Source organism: Setaria italica, chromosome II, assembly GCF_000263155.2.
Source record: "Setaria italica strain Yugu1 chromosome II, Setaria_italica_v2.0, whole genome shotgun sequence".
In the NCBI taxonomy this organism is placed as follows: domain Eukaryota; kingdom Viridiplantae; phylum Streptophyta; class Magnoliopsida; order Poales; family Poaceae; genus Setaria; species Setaria italica.
Window position 1 is genome coordinate 48,655,800 of NC_028451.1, and position 20,459 is coordinate 48,676,258.

The 20,459-nt window shown below is 47.9% G+C and overlaps 3 protein-coding genes across 3 annotated transcripts; 2 read left to right on the plus strand and 1 right to left on the minus strand.

Annotated features, from left to right (window-relative positions):
• The first annotated feature begins 540 nt into the window (after positions 1 to 540).
• Positions 541 to 2,286, plus strand: LOC101759010 (thioredoxin-like 1-1, chloroplastic). Its single transcript, XM_004958667.2, has 4 exons — positions 541 to 907; positions 1,207 to 1,383; positions 1,496 to 1,660; positions 1,752 to 2,286. Exons 1-4 carry the CDS (start codon positions 695 to 697, stop codon positions 2,019 to 2,021), a joined length of 825 nt encoding a protein of 274 aa, XP_004958724.1. The 5' UTR covers positions 541 to 694; the 3' UTR covers positions 2,022 to 2,286.
• Positions 2,287 to 12,210: 9,924 nt separating this feature from the next.
• Positions 12,211 to 14,451, plus strand: LOC101785734 (WUSCHEL-related homeobox 11). Its single transcript, XM_012843879.2, has 3 exons — positions 12,211 to 12,972; positions 13,668 to 13,843; positions 14,027 to 14,451. Exons 1-3 carry the CDS (start codon positions 12,372 to 12,374, stop codon positions 14,039 to 14,041), a joined length of 792 nt encoding a protein of 263 aa, XP_012699333.1. The 5' UTR covers positions 12,211 to 12,371; the 3' UTR covers positions 14,042 to 14,451.
• Positions 14,452 to 15,787: 1,336 nt separating this feature from the next.
• LOC101759412 (cyclic dof factor 3) lies at positions 15,788 to 19,413 on the minus strand. Its single transcript, XM_004958668.3, has 2 exons — positions 19,258 to 19,413; positions 15,788 to 17,564 (listed from the first exon to the last, which is right to left on the minus strand). Exons 1-2 carry the CDS (start codon positions 19,339 to 19,341, stop codon positions 16,197 to 16,199), a joined length of 1,452 nt encoding a protein of 483 aa, XP_004958725.1. The 5' UTR covers positions 19,342 to 19,413; the 3' UTR covers positions 15,788 to 16,196.
• Between the last annotated feature and the right edge of the window lie 1,046 nt (positions 19,414 to 20,459).

Consider the following 20,459-nt stretch of genomic DNA (forward strand, 5'->3'; position numbering starts at 1 on the left):
CCCCCCCAAAAAAAAAAATAAAAATAAAAAAATAAAACAGAGAGGGAAACAAAGTTTTAAAAGTACTCCAAGGTTTTTACCACGCGATATGATTTTACAGAATCAATCACTGCATGTTTATTTGCCATCTTCAATTATAAAACAAAAGAAAGCCGGTGGGTCATCCGTTCCACTCACTTTTCGCTGTAGTGGGCCCGCGCCTCGAACAGATCCGCATTTGGCACGCGTCCCCGAGCCCCCGTACCCGGGCGGCACTACAAAGACGTGGCGTGTACCCACCGCTCGTGAGGGTGAGGCCCAGCCTTTAATTTTATCTTATCCAAAATACTACTATATCCACTCGGCCGCCCTTTTACGGCGGTAAAAGCGATCTGGATTAACCGCTGGGACACGGCTGCCTCCCGTCCGTGATCCGTCCGTCCGCGCCGCGAATCCAACGGCCCGCGCGCGAGAGTAGAATTACCGCACGCGAAAGCCGTCGCGGCGAGGAGGGTGAAAGGGGTAAAAAGCGTGCGCCTCTCTTTCCCGTCTCTCCTCTAAAAGGGCGCTGCGTTTCCTCGCCGCATCTCCCCATCCGCCATTGCCTTTCGCCATTTCTTCTCTTCCCTCGCATCCACATCTCCGCGTGCTCCATCTCTCTACCAAGCTCGCTCGCTGCGGAAGGGTTCGATCCGGTACGACCAAGGATTTGGACATGGCTGAGGCTTTGTGCAACGGCGTCGTGCCGTCGCCGTGCGGCGGGGACGTGGGCGTGGCCGGCCGGGTCAGTGGCGCCGCGGCGGCGCTAGCGGAGTCCGTGCCGATCGGCGGCTACCGCACCAAGAGCTCCTTCTCCGCAGGGAGGATGGCCATGACCGACAGGAAGATGAGGCCCCTGCCTCGGAGCATCGAGGCCGCGCCTGGACAGGTCCGTTCGTCAGTCAAATTCCTGTTCTTTTGGGGCTCTCCACTTTGATTCTTGGTGTTCGTCATGTTTTTTTTTTGACTTTTTTATTAAAAAAAATCTGTTCTTCTTACAGCTGCGAGATTCAATGAAAGTTCTTTTTTTCCCTAGATTCAGTCTCCTACTAGTATTAGAATTTGGGGCTCACGAATTTGCTAATCTTGACCCTTTTCAGACTGAGATTTTTCTTTTCTGCCTGATGAATTCCTTCTGCGTTGTGCTGGATCCATGCTAAAATTCAGGCTTTCTGTTGAATTAAACAGATGAACCTGTCGTTTCCTAAGGCCATGCGGTGGTGGGAGAAGGGGCTGCAGCCCAACATGCGGGAGATCGAGTCCGCGCAAGACCTCGCCGACTCCCTGCTCAACGCCGGCGACAAGCTCGTCGTCGTCGACTTCTTCTCCCCTGGCTGCGGCGGCTGCCGCGCCCTGCATGCCAAGGTACGCCCAACTCACAGCTGAACGCTGCTTGCTCTGATTCCAACAACTGCATTGAAAATACTGCATTTTGTTGTGTGCTGATGAAGATTTCTTTCTTAATTGTGCTGCGCAGATTGCCCAGTTTGCCGAGAAGAACCCAGATGTGATGTTCCTGCAAGTGAACTATGAGACGCACAAGTCCATGTGCTACAGCCTCCATGTCCATGTCCTCCCTTTCTTCAGGTTCTACAGGGGAGCCGAGGGACGGGTCAGCAGCTTCAGCTGCACAAATGCAACTGTAAGCCTCCATAAACTAGCTCTCTCAAGTCATGAGAAACAGAAAATGAATTCTCCTTTTGCTAATATGTTCGTTGCGATTACGTTTTCAGATCAAGAAGTTCAAGGACGCGCTCGCAAAGCACGGACCTGACAGGTGCAGCCTCGGCCCTGCACGGGGGCTGGAGGAGTCGGAGCTCATGGCCTTGGCTGCAAACAAGGACCTGCAATTCACCTACGAGAAGCCGGGCCTTGTCCCACTTGCAGAAGCCATTGCCAAGGAGGCTGCTGCACCAGGAGGCCCGTGGTTCCCTTTGCCTGCGTCCGCGACGCAGTTCCTCACTCAGGGATCAGAGAATTCATTGCTGTCATCCGGAAGATAGACACTAGTTCCATCCAGATTGCCCCTTTCTGTACAGATTTATTCTTTCTTGTTCTGATGTTTGAGTGACATATTGAGATGCAGATGCGCAGGCTTTGGCTTTTAGTTTATAAGCCTGCTGACTATTGCATCTGTGTTGTAGCATCTAGTCATTGCTCAAGCATGAAATCGTTTGCTTGACGAACCTGTCTGAGTCATGTCTCTGTGCACGGAGAATTCGTTCCGGCATGATTGATAATATTAATGCTTGAGCTGCCCTTTCTGCCTGGTTTGTCTTGCTGCAAGGTTCAGGGCTTGAGAACTTGAATTCTGACCTTGGTGCTCATGGTGAAGTGTTGATACCTGAACCTGTACAAGCCTACCTGTTCCTTCATCTGAACTTTCAATTGCATTTGCATAACCTTGTCTTGGAAAAGATGACTGTTCAGACGAAAGGCTTAACAGTCTTTGTTTTGTTCCATCAGTTTCAGTTGGGCATAGCCATTACTATGGATTAATGGATAAGGTAGTCTCTGCCTCTCTGGCTCGTGGCTCGTGTCTTTTAGTTTCTTTATCCACGGAAGAAGCAACGTGCTATGCCATTGGTGATGGTAGGTCTAGGTCATGGTCACGGCACACGAGAATGCATTTGTTATCTTGCCCATGTGCAGGCCGATGTGGTGCTTATGATACTGAGGGCCTTCGGCACGGCTTAGCCGGTTTCGATTTTAGCTTCATTCTCTACTGTCGCGTGAGGTTGGAATACAAAACGAGGTAAAAAATGATCTGATAAGAGGTAAAAAATGATCTGAGAAGAGGGGAAGCTGGTGGAGTCAAAAGAATGGCTTACCCAGTTTCAGCTTCAGCACGCACTACGATGCGCTACAATACCAAAGCCTAAGCTGGCGTAAGATGCACCAAACGAGCCTGAGTAGGAATCAATCGGTTCTGATATACCATTTGAGTCTGCTGATCAGAATTATAAAAAGATGTGAAATTGTCACGTTCACTAAGAGCAGCGATTTCTTCAGAAGGTGGTTTTAGTAACAGCGATGGAATGAGATTTGAGATGCAGTGGATAAAATATCTCAACTGGTAGACAAACAACCTGAAAAGCAATCCGATTGCAACGTCGAGTGTCGATTTCTGTTACAGTTTATGGCTTTATGCTTTGGTTGTCGTAACTCATGGCACATCGGCTGCTGACCATCAGAAACACCCACAAATTGGCATGAGAATATCTGAACCCACGATAGGATATCCTACGTAGGAGTTGGATTTAGCGTTCGTTTGGTAAAGCTTCATCTAATTCTAATTCTCTATGAAAACTGATTCTCTGATAGAAATAATTCTTTTTTATTCTTTAGCATAAACTCACTTCATAAAATTAGAAGAAACTACTTTTTTTCAGATTCCAACCTCTTAATTTATTTTAGAGAATCACAATAAATTGTTTGGCAGCTCGTAATCTTGTATGCAGTGAGACTGAAACTGATATTGCAGGTGTGCACACGTCCTCATCGCAGGAAGGGCAAAGAATGGAACGATTCAGAACATTTCACTGAACAGTGAATTTTTAGTACTAGAGCGATGCAAAATATAGCACGGAATAACAAATTTTCACCGCTAGAACAATACAAAACACCACACGGGACATAAAAGTGGATCATTTCCATAATTGTATGGTTACATGTTCAAGTATAAGTTTGTTAGAAGTCCGATTTTAGGAAATACATATGGATCATAAAAAAAATTTAAAAGGAAAGGAAAAAAGAAAGAAAAAAACATTCTAATGGGCCGCGAACGGTAAACCGATCGAAAGTGATGACAGAATGAATTTTGTAGCCCAGGCGACCAATAAAATTATTTTCGGCCCGTAACGAAGGTGCTTCTGGGTTACAAATCCGAAACTCCCAAGAGGCCTAAACCGCACTTTGGTGGATGTGGTGGACTGGACTCGCGCGGACAGAACAGGCCTTGGCGATTGGCGTCCACTGCGTGATATGATGGGGTGCGTACAGGACGAACGGCTGGGCTGGCCCGGTGCGGCGGCGGCGGGCTTGGGATTTCGGCAGCCGCAATTGCGGTCCAAGATTCCAGTGAGAATGAACAAATTCGGTGGTGCGCGCTCCACCCAACCAAAAAAAAAAAAAAAAAATCAAAAGTTCCCTCCAGTTCGAAAGCACCAGCTTTTGTTGTGCTCTGCTTTTTAGTGGGATGTTATTCCAATTTTTTCCATCTTTGTACTGAAGATCATCCATCGAACGCACAGACTTGTCATCCTCGTGAGGAAAATGAACAGCATTACTACTACTTGTTAATAATCTACTCGTGCCCTCCATCCACACCACATTAATTTGTTTCGCCGATATTGCCCCCGACAGGGGATGGTTCGGCTAGTGGAAGAGCACGGCCAAAACCAAAAACAATACTAAAAGCTAGAGGCCGGCCTCTGACACGCATGATTGCGCGGCATTGATTGACCGACTCATCACTCCCGTGCAGTGCAAACGCAACTCAGACCTGCTAGCGGTAGCAGAAAAAGGAAAGAGAAATGCATGGAGGAGGTGTGGACCTCGGCGTGTTGGTCGTCGCGGGGACACGCCAAGAGCCTAGCGGAATGGCTAGCGCTACCTGGAGCGGTGTGGCGGACCCCGCGCCATGTCGCGTCGTCCAAGTGAACCCCATCGTGCTGGTGCTGGCGGCCGGCGGTAGCAGACGGGCCGCCGTCTTATCCTTGCCCGCTACCACACCGGGCCGGCACAGGCCAAACCTCTGTTCAATGTTGCTCTGCTCGCCGGCATCCAGTACGGTGGCCTCGCTTTCCCTGCAGGCTCTGCTCGCGCGACGTCCTTGTCGATCGTCCTGAGACTGAGCTGAGCGCCTGAGCCTAGTACGTGGTGCCAGCCAGCCAGCCAGCCGTCGTTGTTGCCAGGTGAAGAGGCCTAGAGGCCAGGGGTAGACAGCGATCGCCGAGATGCTCCCGGAGCCACCCGCCCGCGCCGACGGCTAGCTGCTAAACAGACCACATGGACTCGGGTGACAGCCAGGCAAGCCGATGGTGAACGTTACTGCTGGCAGGCAGGCTGAGAGGAGAAGAAGAAGCATCGACGACGGTGTTCTGAACTTGGACATATGTCGTGCTCGATCGTGCTGTGCGTGCAGGTAAGGTAATGCGATGCGACGAGACGCGCTCCACCTCCAGGTCCAGGTAATGCGATGCGATGAGACGCGCTCTGTCTCTGTCTGTGTTTACCATCCATCCCCACGTCGTCAGGCAGGCAGAGTGGTGGACACATTAGGCCAGGCAGCGTTGGCTGACCTGACCAGCAAAAGTTAGGAACGACAACAGGAGAGCACAAGACATACGGAGTACTATACTACTCGTAGCAGAGCAGTAGAATACTCCGATTTGTCGGGTTGCACACTCTACTCCGCTTTCAGGGAACAGCCACGCTGTCATGTCCCTTTCCTCTCCTCCGGCCTCCGGCCTCCGGCTCTCTCGCTAATAAATTCTCCCAGCCTAGACATGGCACGGCGCTGCCGGTCTCGCTTTTGGGGCGCAGCCGGTGGGTACCCCGGCGAGTAGGCCTGTTCACTCACAGCGGTGGTTTTTGAGCCCAACCCGTCAGTGGACGGTTTGTCAGGGTTGGTTTGATATGTATGTATATATTAGTGGTGGTTAAGCGGGTTGGACTGACTGGTTTAACGGTTTAGTTGATTTGGAAATCAATTCGCAGGCTGCTGCTGCCTTACCCTTTGACCAGAGATTTCCTGACTGCTAGCTTCATCAGTTAATATTTCTTCCCTTTTTCAGAGAATAGACCGTGTTTACTCAAGGTAATGCCTTTACTAATGTAATACCCAGGCCATTCGCCATTAAGATCTTGTCCAAATCTGCAGTGCGCATCTAGCTACAAAATAAAATTATTACAATAAACAACCACTCAGTTTATATCACTAATTACCCATCATAATGCTAAATGAGAGGCTTCCATTGTTGCTTGAGAGACTTCCATTCTAACGTATTCACTTCACTTGCTTGGTAAGTGACAGGAACAAGAATGCATCTTTAATCAGCCTACAAGACAATAAAAAAAGAGAAGACAGTCACTCGTCAATTCAAAATTCGAATCAAGCCATGCCCCCTGTTTTTTTGGAAACAGAGCAAGGGAAAGAATGGATCCGTGACACTGTCAATCTTTTGAGCAAGATGACTCTTATCAATCTGACAGTCAGGGAACCTGGTGATCGGCTCAGCTACTGGTTGTTTCTTTTGGAAACAAGGGCCACTTGCAGTTTTGATCTTGTAAAGCTACTATATGAATAACAGAGCTCTAACTAAGCTGTTAGCATTTAGCAAGACCACTGCAAAGCGGGAAAAGATTTCAAAAGGAATTGGCCAACTAAGTTTTAATGACAACAATGATATGCAAAATGAAGCAATTCAAATAAACACAATAGAACAACAGCGTTGAGCAAGCATTGGTAAAGAGACATTTATAGTGGAACCAGGCGATGGTATTATATAAGCCATCTGTAAAATCAACATTTTATCAGTTACACCAGCAATATAAAATAGACAATTAGATACTTATTAAAAATTGGCCCTAACTGTAACAAGGTCTTAGTTCAAATAGACCAAAACCGCCGCCGCCAGCAGATCCTAACCTAGGAATGGGGTTCCAACCCGTTTTGGATGTTACGGGCCTAACCCGGAAACTGTTTAACCCACACAACATTACTTTCACGGGTTAAGACGGGTCGGGTTAGGTGGTTCCAACGGGTTAGCCGATGATCCTTTCTGGCTTTCTAGTGAGTAGTAGTAGTAGGCCGCGGCGCACTTGCTTCGCCGGCTGTTCCTTGGTCCTCCATCGATCTTCTGGTGTGCGTGCGTGGTGTCTGGACGCGACACCGCCTCGTGCCGTGTCTTGTTGCCTTCACTTGGACCCTGCAACAATGCCACTGCCCCTGCTAGGATGAGACAAGATCATGACCGACGATCCATCCATCCCAATCACCATTGCTCATCAATCTTTATTTGTTAATTATTTTGACCCCAAGGAAAGTAATGCTAATCTTGTACCACTGGTCATCACTGATTAATGTTGCTCGATTCATACGGACAAGAACAACAACAACGAACTGTTGAATGCTCTGCAAAATCTTTTAATGACATGCGATTCGAGGGTGGTACAATCTCGGTATTCCCCAAGGGGAATCTTTCCGAAGAACATAATGTTGCTCGATCGTAGCTGTAAAGGAAGAATGCATGCATGAACACGCACTTATACTAGATTCTCATCCTCTCTGTTTTCTACCACTTTCTGTCTCCTGATTTTCTCTTTTTTCTTTCCTTGTTGGATCCTGTTTGCCGCCGTGTTCAACTACTTAAGTATGTAGCAGATTTTAAACTGTGGCTTTAGGCTTCCGGCAGAGCTGCGTGCTAGCTAGCTTCTGAAATATTTGCTAGTGCTCCGATGAATTATTGATCAGTTGGGCAATTCCGCAACATCATGCGTGCAATTATATTTAAATAGTTTCTACTTGTCTCCTGGCTTATTATTGGCTTTGTCATGATACACGAGCCACGGCCCACGGATGCTCTTCTTCTTGGGGTCGTTTTCTAACATCTCTACTATATACGCAGCTTAATTATATTTAAGAACGCTGAAATTTTAACATAAAACCTACCTACTTGTTTGCTAAAAAGGCATTAGCTAGCTACGCACCGATAGACTGTTCTGATTAACATCATTATGCACCCCTAATACAAAGGTTCATCAGCAGTGTGACAGCCTAAAGCATTAGGTTAGTAGCTACAACATGAAGCCAATACATGCTAGCTCCTCCTTGTTTTCATCTTGGCCATGCACATAATAAGTTGGTGGCAAGTCCACTACTGGCGCGTCCCTAGCTCTTTACAAGTGTAAAAAAATTCGGTAGCTAAACTACCCAGTCTTTAGAGTGGTATATGCTTTGCAAAGTTGCAACATGTTATTACAGCGATATTATATGTCGGTAAGCACTATAATTTATTTTAACTGATGATAGGGACTCAAAACAAAGATGGCTCACGAGGTCGAGTAGTTGGAACAATAGTTAAAGCTCATGCTAGCTTCCCTACTAGTTTTTGTTTAATAACACTGTTACAGGCAACCAATGATTGGGACAATGTATCATATACATATTGGAGTGGTTATTCGTAAATTTGTTACGGTAATACATCAATAAGTTGAATTTTAGAGCAACTCCAATAGTATGGCTATTTTTAGCTCTTCATTTGACTCTCTAACTTGCCAAAAAGATTTCTCAACATATTGAGTTGCATGTTCCAACAGACTATTTATTTTCCACACTCCAAATTCCAACATCCATTTTTCTCTCTAAAAATTTTTACTCTCCATCTACTCCATCAGCCTCTCCATGTCGCACTACAACAACTTCTCTATTTCCCACATTTAGCAAGCTCAATTCGTTTGCCAAGTACGAGGGAACAATCGGCAAGCCGGATGGTTCAGACTTGCCAAATTTTAGTTTGGAGAGGCAGATGGCCATCCTGTTGGAGTTGCCTGTAGTTAGACGTTCCATCCAACCTTTGGTTATAAATTTCTTTTTTGCATATTGTTAATTGTTATGTTGTTGCATTGTATAGCTCAAATTGTATACTGAGATGATACAATGGATATGAACAAGGCCTAGCAGTTGATTGTGGCGGGCTTTTTCAGAACAAAAGGACGAACCCTGACGTGTAAAAATCCCTGTATGTCGATCAAGAAACTATAGAGAATGCAGGCATATGATCATGATGTTGATCTACCTGGGTGCCCTTGTTTCCAGGGCCATGGCGTATTGATTATTACCACGTACTTTATATATCCCCGAACTGTGGAGTAAAATGTGCTCCATCCTACTACTGGTAGCAGCAAAAAGGTGAGGCGTTAGGCAGGTGTGCATGATTGATTTGGTTTGGCTGAGATTACATTTTTTTTTGAGATGGAGCAAAGCGTAGCTAGTCTAGTGTAGTGTTGCAAGTTGCGGTGGCTGCTGGAGACGAGACGCAGGGAGAGCCGGAGAGGAAGGGAGTTCCCTTTTCCTTTCCGGCCGCTGTCCGTGTCTGGGTCGGTCGCCCCACTCAGCACTCGAACAGCGCCGAAATCCGTCGTCTGAGTCTGAACCGACCGATGTGATTGTGATGGATGCCGCCGTGGCCGGCGGCTGCTACTTTAGACTGCCCGTCTATCATATCCGTGCACCCGATGACACGTTACCGGCAGGTGCTGCATTTCAGGAATGGGCTCTGCAATCATAGTATTCCAAAGCTGGCTTGGCGAGGACACGTTGTTAGTTGTTCCAGGCCAGAGTTATATGCATGTGCGCAATGATCAAGAGCATTTGCATTGCATCTAGTACGAATGATCTCTGCTGGTCTGGTGCGTGAAAGCATCGGTCGGCAGCTCCACCACGTAGCTAGGCAAGTGCATTCGGCGCCCAATCCATCGATCGGCAGCAGCTTCTTTTTTTTTTTTTTGGGGGGGGGGGGGGGGGGGTCAATCATCACAGACATAGGAATGCCATGCAACTAGGAAGGAGAAGGAGAAGATTCCGTCAAGAGGGGAGGAGGAAGCAGGGCAGGTGGCGCATCGGAAAGCCGGAAGCGGCTGGGCGGAACCGAACGATTCGACCAATCACGCAATTTCTTTATTCTCTTCCTACTTCCGACCCTCCTATGGCCGGGGGATCGGGTCTCTCTCTCTCCTGCGACTTGCGAGGAGTTGGCCGCTGCTACGAGTACTTCGCTTGCTCGGAGATTCCACACCACGCTCGCACGTCGGTAAGTTGGACTGGTCAACAGAGGAGAGAATCTTTCAGCACAGCTAGCTCCATGGATGCTAGATTCTTTCTTCCTCCTCCCAGCACCAGCAGAGCATGCCATGTCGAGATGATGCACACACGGTAAGGAAGGACTAACGCCCAAGGAAAGGAAGGACTCTGGTGTTTGGGTCACATGAATGCTTGGGTGACGTACGTCGTGAGCGAGAGCATGCGCAGGATTTCCTTGTCTTTCTCCTTACCCACCAGGCCACCACCGTCTATCGTCGCAGATGAGCAGACGAAGGAAGGTAGACTGTCGGTTGACTACACATGACACACTGACGCGCGGGCAGGCCAGCCACGTTCCGATGCCACCGCCGCCGCCACCCAGACCCAGGGGGGTCGCTGCTCTTGCCGGCCCCCTCCCTCCTTCCGCGCGTCGCGACGTGCTCTGCCTCTGCTTCGCTCGATCCCGGTGCGCGCCGACCCAACCCAACTTACCCAAGGAAGCGGCGACGATTAGCTCTATGATTCATTCAAGTATTAGAGAAGATGGATGCCGAAAAGGAAAGAAAAAGCTCTCGGCTTTGGGCTTGGCCAAAGGTCAATGCAAGCCAAACCGTGGGGCACATGTGTTCCCCGGCTCCTTTCCTTCTCCCAGCACGCCCACATGTGCTTTGGACCCTGCCTCTCTATCCACCATCTCTCTCGCCCTGCCCCTGCTGCCTACGCTTCTTCTTACTATTCTACATGCACTGTGCGACTGTGCATACGTCCATGCATGGCGTACTGCTTCCTCGGAACACCTCCACTCTAAGCAAAGGAATGATCTATCGGTGGCCAGGACAAACACAATGACAAATACCATCCTCTGCTCCGATCCGTACGCATAGATAGAAAAGCCTTATCTTGCTGCCCCCCTGTTTCTAAAAACAAAGGGCTCATCTTGACCTGCTTCTGCTACGGCAGACGACTTGCATGCGTGGCCACGCCCTCCTCCCCGTTCCAAGTTGCAGGTCATTTTGATTTTTTAGTTCTAGATCTACATCGTATCTAACTGTATAAAAAAATTATGCACCTAAAAAAGCCAAAACAACCTCCCATGTAGTATTTCTTTACACGGGCGACACATAAACCTCCCGCGTAGTCTCGTGTTAACTCGTGGGAACGCAACACATTGTGTTGTCCATCGGTGCCAAACCTAATCTTTCATGTGCATTAATTCAGGTCAGTTCCTTTTTATTAGCTAGAGAACACTCACCGCAGCATCAGGTGGAGAACTAACAATCTGATTTCACCTCGACAAAGTGCCCGCAAGATTTATTCATTTGCAAGCATTGAGATTCATATCGGAGAATAGGTAAGGTGAGAATTGGAGGAGGATCGATCAAGGGATGAAATGGATACTACGTAGGATATCAAAATGTAGGAGGATAAAGGGATATGAAGATGACTCAGGGTGGCTAGCTGCTCCATCCAGTTCGGATGAGTTTCCGCATTCGGATGAGTCTCCTCTCCGGTACTATCTCTAATATTGGATCATTCTGACAAATGGACTCAACCGGTTCAATTCGAATTTCAGCACGATAGTTCTCGCTAGAGTTGGAGGACGGCCTGGCTGAAGAGCTTAGAGGCCTCAGCAAAAGGCTGCCTATCCTAGCTTTTGTCCCCTAATAATTAATTATACAAAGATTGGCCGTCGTTTAGGGTTTATTGCATATGAAAACACTTGTGGAGAGAGATATGTGTAATTAGTTGTAAGTACTGGAAAAATAGAATAAATAAATAAATTGTCTATGGAACCGTTGTTTGCAAATCAAACACTAATCCATTGCAACAAGAATGAGCGTCATAAATTATACATTGAACTACTAGAAGTTCTACTTCAAGTTAGTGCAAGTGTGATGATACACAATGTCAAGTTTTCATTTGGCAAACACATACAATCCATATACCGGATTAAGCAGGGACGGATTCAGCCTAGCGTGGAGGCTAGAGCCCGCAGCTCATGGAGAACCCCCCCTCCCCCCCCACCCCCACCCACCCACACAAAAAAAAATAGCCATGGATGAGGAGGAGGAAGAAGAGAAAGAGAGGATGAAGGAGGAATAAGAGAAAAATAACCCCCCTCCCTTGAATCCTAGATCCGCCACTAGGAAGTTGGTGCAAACAACCACCACTCCATATCAAGTACATCAAGAGACATATGCTACTGTTCTTTCACTCAAAAAAGGAACAGAAAAAACAACCACATATGCAAGCTACAATCCTTAGCTTGGCCAGAAAAGAAAAATTCCTCTGAAAAGGGACATTCCATTGCACCTGTAAGAAGGCAGCCCTTTGGATGTCCTATATAAGTAGGAGCTTCCCACTCGCAGCAACGCATTAGTGTGGAAGTAGCACGCAGCACTGTCTCCGGCCTCTTCTCTCCCTGCTTGCGTCATATATAGTGTAGTGCAGGTCACTGGGCAGAGAGACCAAAGCAGCAGCACACAGCCAGACGAAACAAACATCACATCATCATCCTGGTTCCAACGAACCTGCAGCAGTCGGTGCCATGGAAGGCGGCCTGAGCCCCGAGCGGCACGCGGCGGCGGAGCCGGTGCGGTCGCGGTGGACGCCCAAGCCGGAGCAGATACTCATCCTCGAGTCCATCTTTAACAGCGGGATGGTGAACCCGCCCAAGGACGAGACCGTCCGCATCCGCAAGCTGCTCGAGCGCTTCGGCGCCGTCGGCGACGCCAACGTCTTCTACTGGTTCCAGAACCGCCGCTCCCGCTCACGCCGGCGCCAGCGCCAGCTGCAGGCGCAGGCGCAGGCGGCCGCGGCCGCGGCGGCAGCCACGGGATCCTCGTCCTCGTCGGGATCGCCGCCCACGAGCGGCGGCGCCGGCCTCGCTCCGGGCCACGCCGGCTCGGCGGCCTCGTCGACGATGGGGATGTTCGCGCACGGCGCGGCCTACGGCTCGTCCGCGTCCGCGTCGTGGCCGCCGTCGTCCGCGGGGATGATGGGGGACCTGGACTGCGGGGGCGGCGACGACCTGTTCGCCATATCGCGGCAGATGGGCTATGCGGACGGCGGTGGCTCCGGCTCGTCTGCGGCGGCGGCCGTGTCGCAACAGCAGCAGCACCAGCAGCTTTACTACTCGTGCCAGCCAGGTGAGCGCCGCCGGTCGATCCATGCATGCATGTTTTGTCGCTCAATTTCCATGGATTGAGCTTGGTTTTCCGCAGTCATCATGGGCTTGGGTTCTACAATTGCAGGAGTTCAGGATCGGATAAACCTTATGATAATTCTCTTATAATTATCTCTTTATTACTGCCATATATAGCACTTCCGATCCGGATCTGCTTGCATGCAAGACATGAGATCATGTCGCATATATAGCAATCTTGTTTTGGTGTAGTAGTCTCGTTTAGTACTTGTTCTCTTGGGTGCCAATGGGAAGGATTGCTGACAGTATCAATCACAGTTGACAGCACAGGAAGTTAATTGGAGAGGAAGGGGAGGGATGATGTAGTCTTTGACCGGATGGAAGCTCTCATAATATCATACTCCCACCTGCTAGCTAATTCAGACAAGACTGCTTGTACTGTTATGCAGTAGGAGTATACAATAATGCTGCTTAGAAGCTTTACGCATGCGTGCATGCAATATACTAACAGTATTAGTAGCTAGCTTAGCATGCCAACAAATAACATGTGTATCGGATCTTAAAAAAAATAACATGTGTCTCTTACGCATGTGCTGAACATATATAGGATATAGTTATTAAGTGGTTGTTCATCATCCGATCCAAGCTAGCTAAGATGGAACTTGATGATTTCGCAACTGCACATATACATGCATGCAGGGAGCATGACGGTGTTCATCAATGGCGTGGCGACGGAGGTTCCCCGGGGCCCGATCGACCTGCGGTCGATGTTCGGGCAGGACGTGATGCTAGTCCACTCCACCGGCGGCCTCCTCCCCGTCAACGAGTACGGCGTCCTCATGCAGAGCCTGCAGATGGGCGAGAGCTACTTCCTGGTCAGTACTGCTACTCCATGGCATGCAATTTGCAGCAGCATACATCTTGTTGATCGATCTTGTTCGATCATTTCTTATCCAGGACACATTAACTAACTGTTGCAATCGATCAACCACACATTTGATGCGAAGCATTTCATCACTGATTTGTTGTTTTGTTTCGTAATTAATTAATCTCGACAGGTGACGAGGGGCTAGCCAGCACGGCGCATTCTTGGATGCTATTCTCGGAGATAGATGCATCATGCTGCGTACTGCAAAGTGCCAGACGATCATCAGGAGCTTGCAAGCTAGCTACGTACACCTAGTAGGTAGGATATGTGCACGCGTCGTCAGGCTGCAGCTACCTAGCTGCTGGTCATCTAGCTCTGACATGGAGGGTATACCGAGACGTGTGTGATGGAATTATTCAGGCAGGCAGGCAGGCAGGCATGCGTGCATGCATGGATACGGGCAGTATATAAACAGCAAGCAGGGACGACATGATCGATATACTAGAGAGATATAGTACTACATATATGTGCATCCACATCACATTTCCATCCATCTATGTGTAATCAATCATATATTTGAGTCATATATCATTGGAAGGAACCATTATTTGCCAACAGTTTCTGATGATGTGCGTGCATCAGAGTCCATCGGTGGCCATCGCCCATCAGAGTCCTTATTCTTTGGACTGTTAATTGTACTACTACTACTTACCAGTACGTTACTGGCTCTCAATCGAAAAATGGCTCTCATCATGAACATGGATGCATGTCGCCGGTGAGATCGGCCAGCTGGGGCTCACGGCGGTCGGCGGCGCGGACGTGTCGAGCGCAAGTGGCGAGGTCACTGCTCACCGCCCCTGCCCACCAAAAGGAGCGCACCGCGTGTCCATTCCAACACCCCTGCATTGTCACCCGCCCGCATTCCGAGCCTGATGCCTGCCTGTTGGATCTGCCTGCCGACCCCGCCCGGCCGGCAGCTTCACCAATCACCAACCAGCAGAGTCGCTAGCTACCTACACCAGTAGCCCTTCAGTCTCTTCCCTTCCCTTTCCGGCTGGGATTAATTAGCACATGTGATAAATGGAATGATTTTGTTTTCCTGGCATTACGACAACTTGTTGGTGATCGTGGACAAGGTACAGGCATCGTCTCTATTTCTGCATGCTTCCCTTGGTTAATTTTGCTTTCTGCCTAACACTTGAGGACCACATCAAAAACTGGCTGCAGATCCCAGTGACCCCTGCCTAAACAACTGTACTTGTCGATTTTAAAAACCGAGTGCTGACGATGCCACGCTCTGGGATCAAACAAGCTACTTGACTACCGCTTCAGGGAGAGTGTGCTTTAGTGGACAACCAGCCTTTTCGGTTAGAGACAAGCACTGTCTTTGCCGGAGTTCAGTATCCGAACCTGAATTGCAGAAGAAGCAATCATTTCTCTAAGCGCCGAGGTGCTCTACAAATAAGCTCAAAGCCAAACCATCCATCTCGGTCACCAGTGGCGTAGCAGGTTATGCAACGTAATGCAAACCCTAGCACGACGAAAGGTGGTGGAGCATGATGGAGCACGCATACAGGGGGCACGGCGTTCGATGCACCCAGTCACTTGCCAGCTCTCCAATGACGCTACGGAATCACAAAGCTAGCTTTACGACTTGAGACTTGAGCGCGGATGTTGATATACATAAAGGGAACCAGCACAATGGAGTAAAAATACAGGGGCATCCCAACTAACCGCCACACAAGTCTGAAAAGGCAACGGAAGCGTTAGTAGTTCTAGACGACCCGGGACAGGCCGGGCAGCATCTTCTGAAGCTTATTCAGTACTACGAATTCAGTCAGTGCTCATCACTCATTACATGTGAGGTTGAGAAATCCCAGTCTTAAGTACACACAAGGTCACAAGCCCAAAAAAAGCAAAAAGGAACAACAATACACAATTACACATCAAGTACAGTCTACAGTACGGAACTGCTAACCATCTTTCTTCAGAGTTAAGCCTCGTGTCAGGGATAGTTTTCTTCTCAACACTGTCCCCTAAACAGGGAATAATAATATACCGTGGCCATATACTGCACTGCTGAAGGATCAGCGTAATACAATTAATGATTCAGGGGAAGCTATTAACAATTATTCTTGTACAACCAAACACATGCTCCAAACCTTACCATGACCCCAATATGTTGGTGCATGCTCTACGAGCAAATCACTGGGATATATGTTGAGAACAAATACTCTTCCAACAGTACGGGTGTGTGCTGCCTTGGACATTAGCAGCACCTACGCCGCCAATCATTGTACAGAATATATAATTTTTCTTAATATAGCGTCTTTCAATAATATCACACAGGTTTGATCATATCACGTTTTCTCCTGAAAAGATTGCGAGCGCGATAGAGCCGCTGGATTTGCCTGCAGGACTTTAGCGGAGCTGGAGATCTGCTCCCGGCCTTCAGGTTTGGACTGGAATGGTCTGAACATGCCTCGCTCACCGGGTTCAATCCCAAGTGTGGTCCAGATTGAACTCTTTGCAGCTTCATCAGGGTCGTCGATCCGAAGTGTCTTCGGAATCCACAGGCATCTTTCTGCCTTCTCATCACCTTGAGGTCTGGAGTCCCTCGAGTGTTTCCCAAGGACAGGAGAGCTGCTATCTGAACATGTGCTGCTGCTTGTGGGAGATGATGCTGGCACGCTAGAGCTAGGTCCGAGCCATGGCGTGCTCCATGCTCCGTTAGGCCAAGGCGTAATGAATGGCCAAACTGAAGATGGCATTACCGGAACTGGAAAGGGTGGACCACAGAATCCTGGTGGCAGTACTGGCACCATTGGTGGCACATTCCATTGAGCATTACAACTACTGTTGCCATTTTCTGAAGAATTTGCTGCTTCTGCTGGGGCTGGGCATACCGGTGCTGCCAAGGCGGGAATGCCATTCCATGCTGGACTCCATGGGTACACAAAGGGAGGACCAGGGAAGAATGGTATGGGATGAATGGAAGTGACCCCGTTGCCATGCCCAACAACTCCATTTTGATGTGCACTCACTGCTCCTTTATGAGATTCACTCCGAGGACCGTCTGATGCTGTCGTAGAAGCTGGGCACGTCTGGGTTTCTCCATTTCTGGGCTGAGCTGTTGAGGCAGGGTTGGCATTCTTACTCTGCTCCCCTCCAATCTTCAGCACAGAGGCCATGGAGTTGCAGAGAGGGGAATCAGGCCCAAAGTTAACTGCTGCTTGATTTCCATTGATAGACAATGGAAAGAGGGCAGCCTCTCCCGCAGGAGTGGCTACACTACTGCCTGGAATCAATATGCTGCGGCAATTAGCACTGGAGCTCTTGCTCTTGCGCCTACCAGCACCAACAGGAATATTTCTCATGCTTCCACCTGCAGTCCAGTACCTCTGACAGCTCTTGCAAAAATGCCTTGGTTGCTTAATGTTGTAGTTGTTGTAGTAACAGAACTTTGTATCCATGCTGTTGCAACGGGGACATGGCAGGATTTTATCTGGTTTCTTCAGGACCTTCTCTCCATTCGATACATCGCCCTCGGTCTTGGCTGTCTCCAAATTGGACTCTGATCCAGTCATTTCGTCATTGCTGGCTGCCTGATTCTCACACTCACTGGAACTGTTAAGGCTAGATCTATTTGTCTGACCAAGGTCTACCTCCTGACGTGTGCATGGCTTTTCCACAGCCATACTCATGTCCCCTGTATCTTCGCATGCATCCTGACAAATACATGAAGGTTAAGTAAAATAAGATGTATTGAAATGTGTTTTATAATATGCATAAATAATGTTCTGTAAGGAAAAAAAGGTCAATCACTAAACTCTAGGAATCCAAGGACTAGAAGCACAATGCTCATATAGTCATATAGTTTATATCTAAAGCCATACTGAGTGTTTGCCTAGAGCCCTAGAAAGCACACAATTATGGTACCCTCTTCGCTAAAGTCAGTGATTATCTTTGACGTGCTAAAAATTGTCAGCTAAGCAAACCTTAACATCTTATTCTGTAAAAGAGGAGCAGCTTAATAGGCTAAAGTTCAAGTATTCTCAGAGCACAGATTAGTTTGCTTGCCTTAACATCTTATTCCCTCCGTTCAAAAATGTAGGGCGTGTTGGCTTTTTTAGATACATAGATTTTGCTATGCACCTAAGTATAAGGTTATGTCTAGATGCATAACAAAGTTTATGTATCTAGAAAAGTCAAAACGACCTACATTTTGGAACTTCAAATGTTCTCACTTTCTCAGAGAACATATTAGTTTGCTTTGAAGGTGAATCAGATATACTTAAGTGGTGTATCATATTCCATAAAGATAAGGGCGATGATGGTATTACTCTACTCTCATTGCAATTAACCAATCTCTATTGTACAGTATCATTGACAGAACTTTTGCTTGGATACAGTGTAGTGGAAACCAGGAATGTTTGGTATAATCTTATGGTCGTTATTCCTCAGACTCAGTTTGCCATCGCTAACTCTAGTAACTGCATTTCGGGTGCAAGTTTTAGACCTATTTTGTTTCAGTATTTTGGGGAATTTAAGTTCAATCAATTCAGCACTCTGGGCCAACTGTATCCGATGCCCCATAAATGCTTGTGGATCCAAACCAAGATATGACAGCAGCTTTAGCTCTATGGAATCAAAATTTCTGACTTGGAGAAGTAGAAGCATCTGCCTATCCAGGAGACCAAGACTGGTCACCACTCACCACCAACAAAAACAAGAAACTGCAAAAATACAAACTGACAGCATAAGAGCAGTTTTGCATCACAAGAGTAAACTCGATGCGGGATTTCCATCTAGATAGAATCGAGTCCTGCCTAATCCAAGCTGTTTAGAAATACTCGCGTTCTACAGAACCGGATGGGTAGCCACATCAAGAAATCACGTAACGAGTACTTGAGAGGGGAATAAAAGTTCACTCATGGGGCTATCCATTACAAAAATACGATCTTCTGTCTGCATAAGTTGAAGCATAGCTTTTCGTTGTCGCAAAACACAACCCGAAAATCAGCCTCTTGCAATTGCACCAGCCAGCTTAATCCAAAAGTAGTTTTCCATGATGCTTAGCTAGCCTAGACTGATCTCCATAGAATCAGCAAAAATAATCAGCAGGCAGAGGGGCAATCAGACCATATCTTGCAGTACTACTAGGACTATCGGCAAACTTTCTGACTCTACAGGGGCAGAGGCACAGAGATGCAGTTCCTCACAACTTCATCAATTGGAGCGGTTGCAAGTATTGGAGAAGAAAACTTTGCAAATATGCTTGGAATATAAAAACCGTGACTTTTTTTCCTCAAACCAAATCGTCGAAAGGAAGGGTACAGAAGACGATGAACTGAAAGGGGGAAACAGAGTAGGTTTTGACGAGGAATCAGGAGAGAAGGGTGCGAAGTCGCGCGAGCTCACCTTCTCCGGCGGCTGCGGCGGCGGGCGGGGCGGCGCCACGTGGGATTCCGGCGACCGAGGGGACGCGGCTCCGGCGAGCTCCATACCATACGGGCAAGATCCGACAAGTGGAGTTGGCGACGCCAGAAAGGGGAAAAAGATTTGCCCAATTTGTGTCACACGTTCGTGCAACAACGCCCCTGTACTATTCCTGGAATTGCACAGTGGTCCTGTTTTTTCTAACGGGTCGGATCCTGATGATGTGAAGTTTTGTGCTTAATAATATTTTTCTGAAAAGAAAAGTTTATCTCTTAAGAGCATTATATGGATCTAAAGATATTAGAATTGGTTGCGTGGTACGTGCTCGTTTTCTTTTTACTATTTAAAATAATGAGTAACGGTTGGTTGTGCTAAGATCGTGTACCCTAAACCCAAAATAGAGCGAACTGTCATGCTTTGATTTTAGTGCAATTCGATGATATAATAACATTACTAAAATTTACAAGTCAACTACGGTAAACATCGTGTGCAACAATCTTGAGAAAGTAAAGTAAATGAGATGTACATGTGGTTGTGGTCATTTGTAGTACAGAGAATGAGCTCACTCTTAGAGCAGAATCGAGGACAACTGGCAAATATATATCTATCTTGCGGATAAGATTTTATATAGGGTGTACTACAATTAAGTAGTATAGATAAATCTGGTTATTATGGAATAACAAAGGGGTGGTTTTAACAAACAGACTCCAGTGGTTTTCTTTACCGGGCGAGACCGACTGGGCCGGTTGGGTCCTAGTCAGCGGGCGGAGAGCAATCCTGGGCCACGAGTTCACCCAGCGTGGTGCCCGCGCGCGCCAAATCACCCGTGTAGGAACGCCGGGTGCACGTACCAGACGCCCGCGGCCGGCGAAATTTCCCCTTCCGCCAAAGCCGTTGTTTCTTGCTTCCCCAGGAAAGCGCATGTCCATGTCAGGTAGGTCCGGACGAACTGTTGGCCCACGTGTCCGTGACTGTGCAGAGAATTGGTGCGCTTTGTGGAAGAAAAGTAATGAGGCCGGCAAAAGGAGCTTTCCGCTTTTATTAGTGCTTTTGGTTATGGAGCTACACATGGGCCACTACTCTTGCCCTCATGCCTCCCTCTTTGGAATTCATCTTCTTTCTCATGATCTTTTCAGTAGCAATTCTTGCTCTCATGCAAACCTTACCTACGTACTAAGAAACAT

What these genes read in the sequence shown, in the direction of transcription:
- LOC101759010 (XM_004958667.2), top strand. Translation starts at nt 695, where the DNA reads ATGGCTGAGGCTTTGTGCAACGGCGTCGTGCCGTCGCCGTGCGGCGGG. An exon ending in GCCGCGCCCTGCATGCCAAG is followed by an intron (nt 1,384 to 1,495) that starts GTACGCCCAACT and finishes TGTGCTGCGCAG; the next exon opens with ATTGCCCAGTTTGCCGAGAA. An exon ending in TCAGCTGCACAAATGCAACT is followed by an intron (nt 1,661 to 1,751) that starts GTAAGCCTCCAT and finishes TTACGTTTTCAG; the next exon opens with ATCAAGAAGTTCAAGGACGC.
- LOC101785734 (XM_012843879.2), top strand. Translation starts at nt 12,372, where the DNA reads ATGGAAGGCGGCCTGAGCCCCGAGCGGCACGCGGCGGCGGAGCCGGTG. An exon ending in TTACTACTCGTGCCAGCCAG is followed by an intron (nt 12,973 to 13,667) that starts GTGAGCGCCGCC and finishes ACATGCATGCAG; the next exon opens with GGAGCATGACGGTGTTCATC.
- LOC101759412 (XM_004958668.3), bottom strand. Translation starts at nt 19,341, where the DNA reads ATGGAGCTCGCCGGAGCCGCGTCCCCTCGGTCGCCGGAATCCCACGTG. An exon ending in CGCCGCAGCCGCCGGAGAAG is followed by an intron (nt 17,565 to 19,257) that starts GTGAGCTCGCGC and finishes TGTATTTGTCAG; the next exon opens with GATGCATGCGAAGATACAGG.